We start from the raw sequence: 12,970 nt of genomic DNA, 5'->3' as shown, positions 1-12,970 counted from the left end.
TCTAAAGTAGTTACATTTATAAAGAGACATTTGTAAAGAGAACGGCTAGACAGCAAAACTAAAATGTACAATGTTTGCAACCAAACTAGATGACAAGAGAGATCCAAAATAAATCCAGGTGGCGACAAGCCACCACCAGCCACAAAACGTACAAGACATCACTGCCTGTATGAGAGGAAAGAGAAGGAAGTGAGGGTGCCTAAGAACTGGATAGCCCCCAAAATAGGCAACAGATATTTAATGGAAAGCTGGCTTTAGAGCAGCGCTAAACCTGGAAGGGTTTTGCCACGCACAGAGACTAGGGTAAAAAGGTATGACATTTCTAGAATGCTCTTGGCTGCTGTGAGCTCTCAGACTGGACCTATCAGGGCTTCCTGCTAGAAAGAAGGTCTCACGCTGAGCAAAACTTCTGGGAACAGAATCAACATGGAGCACTTCAAGACAACAGAAATGAAAGGAGAAGGCCTAGTCCAAAATGTGCATGTGTGCTGGTAGAGGGTATGGGGGAACAGGACCAGGAAATCCCAAACTCAAGTACTGCTATGAATGGAATGTATATATCTCCCAAAAATTCATGGGTTGAAATCTAATCCCTAGTGAGATAGTGTTAGGAGATGGGGCCTTGGAAGCGATTAGGTCATGAGGATGGAGCTGTCATGAGTGAAATTAGTGCATTCATAAAAGTGACCCCAGGGAGCTCTCTCTTCCCTTCCACCATGGGAGGACACAGTGAGAAGACGGCTGTATATGACCCAGGAAGCAGACTCACTGGACAACAAATCTGCCAATCCTTTGATCTTGGACTTGGCAGCCTCCAGAACTGTGAAAGATAAATTCCTGCTATTCAATTTAAGCCACTCAGTCTATAGTATTCTGTTATAGCAGACTGAATAGATTAAGACACATACTGTAATTGTAAATACCACACAAAAGCAAAAAAAGAGGAATTTCTGTAAAGTTTAGAAAAGCTTTCCTCAATCTCACTTCATTATAAAAGTTTAGGAAAATTAATTATACAACCAAAAAAAAAAAAAAAAATGAGGCACAAAAGTATCAAGACCAAATCTCATATAAAGCAATTTTAAGAAAAAGAGATAAGGAATAAAATTATATCGTGACAAATAAAGCATGCCAGTATAACTACTTTATGAATGGGGGGAAAATAGAAAAGTGAATCTATATTTTAATGTTTTCACTAATCATATGAGTGGTAGTATTGGTATTAGTGTTCTAAGACTATTATGTATGTAATACGAAAAAAGCAAATGAATAATTATGGGATTGTCTAGGTCCTTCATCTCTTGTGTCTTGAGAACCAGATTTTTGGTTTTGAAAAAATGAGTTAAGTTAAATCAGAAATTTGAATTTGAATCATCAATGTAACTTCAAGAGAAATTTCACCTTCAAATGCATATTTCCCAGCTCTGTGCAATGAAAAAGCCTATTAACACTGAAAAGGCCTAAAAGGTGTGCTTGGAACATCTTGTAATAGTATCTAATAAGGAAGCTGTTGAAGACTGTTAGAGTCACATTAAAAGTTGCCAACTGAACTTGACGTTCAATAATGAGAATTGCAATAGATTGAAGTCCATCAAATACATTATAATCTTTGAGTTCCTCATGATATTTAAAATGAACAAAAGCATTGATCATCTTTGGAAAATGATAAAAAACCATTTCGAGATATTGAAAATTAGTCAACACAGTCAAACATTTATCCTGACTTTTCTAAATGAGCTGTACCACAGAGTACCTAAATGTTAGATGTGGTGATGTTTCTTTATAAAAGTATGTATTAGGCAGGGTTCTCTAGAGGGTCAGAACTAATAGGATAGATGTATATATGAACGGGAATTTAGTAAGGAGTACTGACTCACATGATCACAAGGTAAAGTCCCACAGTAGACTGTCTGCAAGCTGAAGAGCAAGGAAGACAGTTTGAGTCCCCAAACCTCAAAAGTAGGGAAGCTGACAGTGCAGCCTTCAGTCTGTGGCCAAAGGCCCCAGAGCCCCTGGCAAACTACTGGTCTAAGAGTCCAAAAGTTGAAGAACCTAGAGTTTATGTTCAAGGGCAGGAAGCATCCAGCATGGAAAAAGATGAAGGCTAGAAGACTCAGCAAGTCTGCTCTTCCATCTTCTCCTGCCTACTTTATTCTAGCCATACTGGCATCTGATTAGATGGTGCCCACTGATTAGATGGTACCCACCCAGTTTGAGAGTGTATCTTCCTCTCCCAGTCCACTGACTCAAATGTTAATCTCCTTTGGCAACACCCTCACAGACACACCCAGGAATAGTACTTTGCATCCCTCAATCCAATCAAGTTGACACTCAATATTAACAATCACAAAGTATTCCAAGTAATACATGAAAAATGAATGATAGGATGATACCATTTTGCAATTCCCAATGAATGGATATGGACACTTAGCATGAACAGCTGCTAAGATCACATAAGAGAGATGACAGCTATTATGTGCCTCCTATAACACTGCCAAATACCACTAATTGTCTTGACAAAAGTCTGATGCATTATCTGGATCAAGTTGCAGATTTGCAGGAGGTTATCAAGAGGACAGACGAAAGTGCTGAACTGTACCAAAAATAGACATTCTGTAAAATCCAGACTCTGGAAAACTCTGCAGGTCAAATTGAGTTTTCCAACAGACAAACTGTAGGGAAATGGCAGGTGTGGAGGAGGGATCTGTAAATTAAAAGTGATTTAAAATATATCAGATTTTTTTAAAATGAGCAAAACCAGTTAAGGATAGACATTGGAGTGATAAAACAATTTTTAAAACATAATTCAAGTTATGAACTACTTCAGAAAATGAAGTTGATGGTAATAATGGAGAGAGGAAGATAATTGTCCCTGAAAGGGGTTCTCGAATGTGCAGCAGTGTTCTGTTTACCGACTGAGGTGGTATATTGATAATATTTCATTAAGCCATACATTTTTGTGTAAATATTTTGTTTCACTTTAAGATAAAAAGAATTATAAAAATAAATCAGTCTAGCCACCAAAACTTTATGAATGGCTATCTCTGGATGGTCAAATAGCTGGCAATTTTTTATTTTTATTCCTTCATGTATATTTTATTTTTCTTTCTAGTTGTACTGACACCAAATATGTGTTACATATGCCATTTAAATATTGTTTAAGTAGCTGGGACTGCAGGCACGTGCTATCATGCCTAGCATTTTTTCTTTAATTTTTTTTTTTTTTTTTTTTTTTAAGAGAGACAGGGTTTTGCCATGTTGCTCAGGCTGGTCTCGAACTCCTGAGGTCAAGCAATCTACCCTCCTTGGCCTCGCAAAGTGCTGGGATTACAGGTGTGAGCCACTGCATCCAGCCTATTTATAAAATGACATTTTAATACAATTTTTTAAAAAACCAACCACATGTCATCTAAGCAGTACTTTATTTAATATGAAGGAAAAATTTAGGATGCAATATTAGATATTTTAGTCAATGGCGATGGATTCTTTCTCTTTCAAAACTTAAAACAGTTCCATTTTTCTAAAGACTCAGGTTTTCAAAAACATTTTTTTCCTTACTGAACTTGGTTGGAGTCCATCAAAGGCTTAGTGTGAGTTTACTTAGGCTTCAAAAACCTGATGATAATCTCCTGAGAGGCCATAATGGTTAAATAAGATTGAAGGAAAACAATTTATAAGGTACAAGGTCCTATGCTAACATGTTACCCTTGTGTTTGATCTAATGGGATCTGCAAAATCTGTTCTCCTTTTCTTACAGGAATAAACAGAAACCGAATCTTCCAAGAAATGCGTTTAAAATGTTGGGTAATTTGTGTAGTAATAAGTGTTCCTTTCAATTTTATCTTTCTATTGTAATATCAAGTTATTTGCTTAAAAATTAGAAAAATGTATTGTACCTAGTGCAAAGATAGAGTTGAGTTTGGTTATATTTATTATGGTAAGTGGGTGGTTCTCTTTTTTTCTTTGTTTCTTTCTTTTTCTTTTTTTTTCTAAACAAACCATTACTTTAGCATTTTAAAATAGAAAAATGTTAGGTACTACCATTATATAATAAAAATCGGACCAAGTATATATAAATGTTTTAACATTTTCGGTGTAAAAATGGGTTAAATTCATTTTATTGGCTCTACCCCAGCTGAAGAATTACATTCTGATAACCTGAATATAATCTCTAATTCCTTGGGATGAATTGCTTTTCACTTTTTCTTTTAATATTGCATAAAGTTTGTGGCACTAGTGAGTTAATGCTCTTAGATTACAACTCTTCATGCTAGCTTTTCCCCAAGGAAATAAGCTATTTCTGAGTGAATGTGTACTATTTTAAAAAAACATATAAATATGAGTATTATTAGCAACTCTGATTTCAGTAACTGCTATAACTTTTTGGGACAGCAAGTAGTTGTTGGTTATTTTGTGCATGGGATAGAGAGGGGTTGTTTTTGTTTATTGGTTGGTTTTACTTTGGTCTTTCATGTCTTGAAAATATTTAGCTAAAGAATGTATGCTGTGGAATTGAACTTGCACTTCTGAATAATTTGTCATTTTTTCACAAACCAGATTTCATGTTGGAACTCAGATATACATAAACTAGAAGAACTGATGCTAAGTAAAAGAAGCAAGTCATAAAAGACCATGTATTATATTAATTTGTTTATATGAAATGTCCAGAATAAGCAGATTCATAGAGAAAGTAGATTAATGCTTGCCACGAGTTGTGGGAGGAGAAGGGTCATGGGTACAGAGTTTCTCTTTGGGGTGATGAAAATGATCTGTAATTGGATAGTGATGATGATTTTTTTAACCATCAGTGGTACTGAAAACCACTGAAGTGTAAACTGTACCATGCCCTTTCTGAGGTACACTGGGTAAGAGGCCTGATGCCTTGCCCACCTGGCCTTTTCTTCCACCCACTCACTCCACCCAGGGCTGTGAGTTGAAGACCTGAATATGGCTTGAAAGCCACTGGCCTAAGAGATCAAAACTTTTGCATTGCTAGATATGGAGTTTACTCCCAAGTAAAAGCTGGAGTCCATTGCTCATTAAGTATTTCTCTCTATATTAACAGTGTACTAAGAGCAGACAAAGAAATAAATTGGGTCATACATACTTATCCTTACACACAGGTCTTCTTTATATATTTCTATTATGGAAACTTCTTTTTTTTTCCTTCCTTACCAAAACATTTAGGGTAAGCATATCTCTAAACTAAATTATCTGCAGTTGTGATAACCATTGCAAAAGATGTGAAAATCATTTATAGTAGATGATATATCCTTTTGGCTTTTTTCTGAAACCCAGATACTCCTTCTCTAAAAGTTTCCTTATTTGCTCCCAACTACAATCGGTTTTTTTTGTTGTTGTTTGTTTGTTTGTTTGTTTTTCCTTTTCTGCCTGGTAAGAGCTGAATACCTTCAAATGGTCAGATCTTATAACAACCCTTTTTCCTCCACAGGGTTTCCTTGAATTATTTTTCTTTTCATGAATAGCTTTTTCTTCTGCACTTTTGCTTTGCATTTGGGAAGGCCTATATCCATATAACTGCAGATCATTATGTAGTTAATATTCAGTTATTCAGGAAAAGATTGGTCATTGTGAATCTGATGGCAAAGCCTGGTGATAGCATGGGGCTGGCACCTTGTTGCAGGTTTTTGTTTTGTCAGTGTAAAAACTGATGAATTTTAAATGATAAGTAGCTGCAGCTTAATCATGCCTCATCTCTGCTTTGCAAGCCGAGAGAATCAAAAGTTCCCTTAATTATTTACTAGAAGCAGACATGTTTTGATAGAATGGGAACGGATAGAAAGTGGCAACCTAGGGGTTGACTCAGAACTTAGTTGTTTTCAAAAATTGTTTGTTTGTTTTGCTTTGTTTTGCTTTTTAATTTTTGCCTGGGTGTAGTAGCTCACACCTGTAATCCCAGCACTTTGGGAATCTGAGGCAGGTGAATCACTTGAGATCAGGAGTTCCAGACCAGCCTGGCCAACATGGTGAAACTCCGTCTACTAAAAATACAAAAATTAACTGGGTGTGGTGGTGCACACCTGTAGTCCCAGCTACTCAGGAGGGTGAGGCATGAGAATCGCCTGAACTTGGGAGGCAGAGGTTGTAGTGAACTGAGATCACGCCATTGCATTCCAGCTTGGGTGACAGAGCGAGACTCTGTCTCAAAAAAATAAAAAAAGTTTCTGTCCACAAAACAAGTTTCTGTGAGTCCTGGGCATGCATGTTGTGAAGGAAAAGTTGAAGGGCGGGGACAGGGAACAGGCAGCAGGTAAGCAAATATACTTGTCACTCAGTTTCTGTGATTACAAGAAAGTTTCTCTCTCCTCCTCCTCCTCCTCCTCCTCCCTCTCTCTTTCTGTCTCTAAGAGGAGGTAGTGAGGTATAATGAGTGGTAGGTTGAGCAGTCAAGTTGGAACCAGAGGATCATGGGCTTAAGTTCTATGCAGATAACGTAAATATTTTAAATACATCTTCAGAAGGATCACAGTTGATATCTGTATTGCAAAGAGAAACTAGAATTGTGATGTACAGTAGAAAACTGGGGCTTGGAGAACAATAGTTCATGGGATAGGATGATGGGGTAGGTGGGGTTGGGGTAGTGTTAGTCCATATCACCCTAAATGATTATCAAACTAATCATTTAGAAATACCTAAGGGAACAGTAACATTTTATACCACTATTAAAAATATAGTTCAGGTAAAATAATTATATGTCTACCTAGTTAGGAAAGGACAAAGAAATCGACAGTATTCCTTCCCAAACAGAGCACCAATGTGGCCTTGCTCTTTCTCGCTTGTTTATTGTCTTTTCTTTTTCCCCACTAGAATATATGCTGGCTTGCGTGTAGCCAGCATCAGCTATATGGCTAATTTCCATTAACTCAGCTTAGTTAAAACCACATAATAGCCACAATACTCTGTCATCACTAAAGTAATAGCAAATTTAAAATTTTTTAGTGATAAGCACCAGCCAGTAGTTTGGAAAAATTAGTTTGGAAAAATTTCCAAAACTAATTTTACTTTTTGGCCCAAGTTTTAAAGTATTGGGGAAATGAACTAGTTATGGTTTATTTTCAACAGAGAATGAAAAATTATAAACTTATCACTGTATATATTTAGTGATGAGTTCTTATTGCCAAGTGTTTTCATGAGACTGTGCTTTATTTCAAAAATGCATAAAACTACCAAAACTGTTGACATTTAATTGCATCAGTTTACATCTGCTCAGATTTTTTTATAAATAGCTATTGCCTTCCATTTTACTGAGAGAAGTGTAATTGTTTTCAACCTTATAGACAACGTCTGGGGAAGATGTACGAGACTTCACAAAGGTGCTTAAGAACAAGTTCAGGTCAAAGAAGTACTTTGCCAAACACCCTCGACTTGGTTACCTGCCTGTCCAGACAGTTCTTGAAGGTGACAACTTAGAGACGTGAGTTTGATTTTAATATTAAATCTAGTGTTAACATTTATATATGATGTTGTCTTTTTCATGTTAATAACACGAGAAATTGTTTAATACCAATTGCATTTTAGAGAAGGTGGATTAAACTTGGAATCAGTCTTCACAACATGAATTTTTACTATTCATTTTTGACAGTGTCACAGCCAAAATTCCAATTTTAACCTTGCACATGTCCTTAACCTTTAAAAATACGTATTAATATGTCAACTTTAATACACACTGGTCACCTCTTTTGTTGGTCATCTCTTTTTCTTTTTAAAAAATACCTAAATTGTGGCATTATGTAGTCTTTCATTCTTTTATTTTCCTTTTTTTCCCCTTATGGGGTGTGTTTTACTATTTCTCATAGTATGTTTTATACTCCTTTTGCATCACTTTAATATCAATTTATTAATAATACTTAATCTGTTGATTCCGGTATTTATGCTAAAATTCTAAAATATCACATTATGTTTCTAATCTATTTTTTATTGAAAATGAAGACAGCAAACTGAGATAGCTTCATATATTACATAAAATAGAAAAAAATTTCAATTTTAACCTTGCACGTGTCCTTAAGCTTTAAAAATATATATTAATATGTCAAACTTAATACACACTGGTGTCATCTTTTTTGTTGGTCATCTCTTTTTAAAAATACTTAAATTGTGGCATTATATAGTCTTTCATTCTTTTATTTATTTATTTTCCTTTTTTTCCCCTTATGGTGGGTATTTTACTATTTTTCATAGTATGTTTTATGCTCTTTTTGCATGTCTTTAATATAAATTTATTAATAATAATCTGTTGATTCAGATATTTATGCTAAAATTTTAAAATATCACATTATGCTTCTAATCTATTTTTTATTGAAAATGAAGACAGCAAACTGAGATAGCTTCCTATATTACATAAAATAGAAAAAATGTCTTCAAAGTGTGTAATTTGAGTTGGTTAGCATAGATGAAAGCTTCAAGATGGTGAAATTACTATGGGATTATAAAGCAAAGGGAATAAGAATTTATGGCCTGAAATGAAGAGAAGAAAACGTTTTTCAATAACCCAGAAAAAAATGCAAAGAAGTATTTTTAAGGCACTAAACAATTATGTGTTAGGATCAAAATAGATTTTAAATCTTTGAATTGCTTTTTCATACATCAGCATAAATATTCCTGCTAAGGCCATTTTCTTGTGGTTGAATCTTGGGGAAAATGAGCTTTTATTACTAATCATCAACAGAGTGCCTAGTTGTACAGCATAATGAAGTTCCAGTCAGAGAAAGACAGGGTCTCAGATGACTAGAGAAGAGAAACTCAAAAGTGTGAAGTTTTCTACTTTACAAAAAATAGAGAAAATTGTAGTAAGTAGTATACAAAATGTAAAGTGTAGTTTTTGTGAAATGAAACTTTAACCTTCAAATTCATAGTTCATTTTATTTTGTACATGAGAGAAAATCAGGGAATAGTAATATTTTAGTGCATTGTGATAGTCAATGTCTCAAACATGTCAAAATAGAAGAATACACTATTTGGTCTGCAGATCAAAATCGATTTCTTAAAAATCCCTGTAGACCTCAAACTTTGGTAAACTTATGTGCCGGTTTATCTCTTTTATTTGTGGAATGGCTAAGAAATGGAAGAAAGACCACAGCCAAAGCATAGGAGATACCTTTTTTCCTCTATAGGTAATGTCATGTGTGTGTATACAGAAAGAAATACAATGCAAATGCATATTTAGATAGGTCCATGTATAACACATACACATACAGAATGTAAGAAAAAATTTCAACTTTATGATTACTCTGCTTGGTAACAAACTATGTACACTTAAGATATATTCTTTCCACTTGATATCAAACTGTGTACAATTAAGATCTATGTCTTTCTAAACATTCCTTTGCATAGTATAATTTAGAAAAGGTTTTTGTTTTTGTTTTGTTTTGTTTTGTTTTTTGAGACGGAGTCTCGCTTTGTCGCCCAGGCTGGAGTGCAGTGGCGCAATCTCGGCTCACTGCAAGCTCCGCCTCCCGGGTTCACGCCATTCTCCTGCCTTAGCCTCCCGAGAAGCTGGGACTACAGGCGCCCGCCACCAGGCCCGGCTAATTTTTTGTTTTTTTAGTAGAGACGGAGTTTCACCGTGTTAGCCAACATGGTCTCGATTTCCTGACCTCGTGATCCGCCCATCTCGGCCTCCCAAAGTGCTGGGATTACAGGCGTGAGCCACCACGCCCGGCCCCTAGAAAAGATTTTAATAAAGCAATTTCAATTTAAAGAGAGCTATTCGAATACATTCAGGAACAGTAGACTTTTGGTCCTCTTTTTGATTTGTGGGTATGCTTTTATCCTTTCCTTCAAAAGCCTGTGTGTTAATAGATTCTTATTTGTCTTAGTAGCTAATATACGTTTTAACTGTGCTGACGCCTTAGGATAAAGACAAAATTGTACCTTTTTTGTCTCCCATCCAATTAACCTTTGGAATGGATAATTCTGAGGCACAAAATTATTACTTGGTGCTTTAATTTATGGGATAATTTGATAGGTTTGAACTAAGTGATGTGCCTTTTAATCTTTTGCTAAACCGTTGACATTTTGCATCCCAAATACCTACACCCTTCACAGGAATCATGCAGATAGATGTGTATTTTATACTCCTTTAAAACATTTTTAATTTGCCTTTCAATGTCAAAATAATCACTGGCATCAGTCATCCTATTCTGAGTGACTCTATTAGGTAAAAATTAACAGAAAAGCATGCCAAATAATTTTGTACTGTGATTTTGGGGTATAATTCTGAAAATGACTCACCTCAATTCATTCAACTGAAAATGAATTTATAAGCATTTTTAGTGAGAGGAAACAAGAGGAAAAAGGAAGGAGTGTGAGCTTGCATCAGATGCCCCAAGATCCTTATTGGAAAGATTTATGAACTACTGGATGTAGTGGGCAGGTTTTCTTTTTTTAATCTTAGACCGAGCTCTCGGGATTTGATATAGTTCACTTTTCGGCTGAGCCCTTTCTAGTACAGGACCGCTTAATCTTCTGATGTCACAATTTATGTGAGTGGGTAATAAAAAAGTTTGATTTTGTTTATTCTCCTATTTGTGGGAGGAGAACATTGGAGAAAAACCAGCAAAGTGGCAAATGTGTTAAAGTTATTTATGAAGCTAATTAGAATTTTCTTTCACTTCTTTCTTTTTCATCCTTGCAAAATATAACGTTTTATCCTCTGCCCAGTAATTGCCCATGCATGCATGGAGGAGGGGATTTATGGGGAAAATGAGTTATTACTAAAAGGGCGTAAACAAATCCATGCTAAGGTTTATTCAATTAATTTTATGATTATGCAAAATTTTTCAGAAAATAAATCAATAAATGAGTAGAGTTTGATTAAAGAATACTCCATTGAAAATAAACCTGAGGAACAAACTAAAATAGTAACAAAAGTAATTCAAGAGTTGTGAGAATTATTATTGGCTTAAGAGATAGATTGATTTCCCTAAAGATTAAAAAAAGTAAAATAGACACCTCTCCCTGGTATTGGTTAAAGGGGAGTAAATGAGTTTAAAGATTTTTTTTTTAAGCCTTTGCTATAGCAAGAACCAAATACAATGTAAGTTTCACTATGGTTGTAGTTAACACCCGACTGGGAGGAAGTATGACAGCTAAGTTGAGACCTGAAAGATTAATAGGGCTAAGGGTTGCGTGTTTGGTATGGGAGGTGGAGAGAGACAGTTTCTGGTCTAAGGAAGCATTTTCAAAAGCTTGGAGGCAAGATAATTTCAGAAACGGGGGTGGAAAACTAGCAACAGTGGCAAGAAATGGCAGTGGAGAGAGAAAATGGAACTATATAATGAAGAGCCTTCTAAGCCATGCCAAGGTGTTTGGAGTTTATTCTAAGAGCAATGGGGAGTCACTGGGGGTCTTTAAGTAAAAGCAGCAGGGATCCCACTTACCCTGCTCTGGGGCAAATGGATTGAAGAAGACAGAAGACAAAGAACAAGGAAGAGTCTACTGACAATTTAAGGCACTAAAAGGGTCACTAAGTTCTTCAAAGTCTGGGTTTTATATATAAAACTATTATATATGTATATAGATTCACACATACATACATACACATGTTTATATATATACACAAATGTATATATGTGTGTATATATATTAATATAATAGTGTGTGTATATATATATTTTTGTTTGTTTGTTTGTTTGTTTTGTTTTGTTTGAAACGGGGTCCAGTTTTGTTTCCCAGTGGCACAATCACAGCTTACTATCTCATTGCAGCCTCGACCTCCCAGGCTCAAGCGTTCCTCCCTGGGAATTCCTAGGCAGTGTGTGAAGGTGTGGGGGTGTCCCCCCAGCATTAAGATTGGGAATTCCTAGGCAGTGTGTGAAGTTGTGGGGGTGTCCCCCCAGCATTAAGGTTGACACTGAATGATCTGTCTCCAGACACAAGGCTGTGAGTCAAGCAGAACAAGTTTTCTCGTATCAGTTTGTATATTAAACTTCTGGATAAAATTTTCATCCTCCCGAGAAGCTGGGACTATAGGCATCATGACACCATGCACAGCTAATGTGTTTATTTTTTGTGGAGATGGGGTCTCATTATGTTACCAAGGCTGGCCTCAGACACCTGGGCTCAAGCGAGCCTCTCACCTCAGCCTCCCAAAGTGCTGAGATTATAGGTATAAGCCACCGAGCCTGGCCTGGGTTGCATTTTACGTGATACTAAGTGATCCTCTTGCCTCAGCTTCCCAAAGTGCTAGGATTACAGGCACAAGCCACCAAGCCTGGCCTGCGTTACATTTCATATAATATCTAAATATTTGTAGTAGAGTCTGATTTCTGGAATATCAGTGTGTGATTGACAAAAATCACCTGTTCAGCCCCCATGCTGGAGAGCAGAGATAGGCTGCATTCTGAAGCCTGGGCTAACACACACATTGGTCTTATTTCCAAGCCCTTTTAATGATAGGTTCTATCTATGCAGTTTCTTATTTTCCCCTTTCAAAATCAAATGAAAAAGCTTATAATTTAATCTTTTTTTCTACAAATCAAAATTCTCTGAAGTCAATGAAGCCCAAGGTTTTTTTTTAATCTTTATTTCTTGTTTTAGAAAATTTTCAACTATATAACAAAACTTGAGAAACCCTTTAGTTCGGCTCTCTACCCTGGCTATTCTCATCTTAGGTCGTGGATCACTTTTGTGCTAACTGGATTAAGTTCACAAGAACCAGTCAAATAATTTGACAGAGCTTTTCCAAGGTTGATTAAGATGAAAAATATATACACTTTTCTTCTACTTGAAGTTCATGGCATATGTTTTGCTACATTTGAATTTTAGAAATAATCTCTTTAGCAGTTACTGTTTTTAGAAAGTATATAGCATATCATTCACCTGACATTTAACATATTTCAGGGTTAATGAAGAGCAGTGACGTGGAAGCAGTATTGACTAATACTGTGTTGTTTTATTGTTATTATATCTATTTTGCACATCTATAAATTAAGTTTACTGACAGTATAGA

At 35.8% G+C, this 12,970-nt stretch overlaps 1 protein-coding gene across 16 annotated transcripts in view; it reads left to right on the top strand.

Annotated features, from left to right (window-relative positions):
• The window catches only part of UTRN (utrophin), a 590,704-nt gene that overhangs the window by 550,214 nt on the left and 27,520 nt on the right, over positions 1 to 12,970 (top strand). For all 16 annotated transcript variants that reach the window (XM_021936868.2, XM_021936864.2, XM_021936872.2 and 13 more), the window contains one exon: positions 7,299 to 7,435. In XM_021936868.2, the coding sequence (XP_021792560.2) occupies positions 7,299 to 7,435 (137 nt within the window). The remainder of the gene's footprint in view (positions 1 to 7,298; positions 7,436 to 12,970) is intronic.

This window comes from Papio anubis, chromosome 6 (genome assembly GCF_008728515.1).
Source record: "Papio anubis isolate 15944 chromosome 6, Panubis1.0, whole genome shotgun sequence".
Lineage (NCBI taxonomy): Eukaryota > Metazoa > Chordata > Mammalia > Primates > Cercopithecidae > Papio > Papio anubis.
Note: the sequence above shows the minus strand (reverse complement) of the source record. Positions and strands in the feature narration are given on the sequence as shown.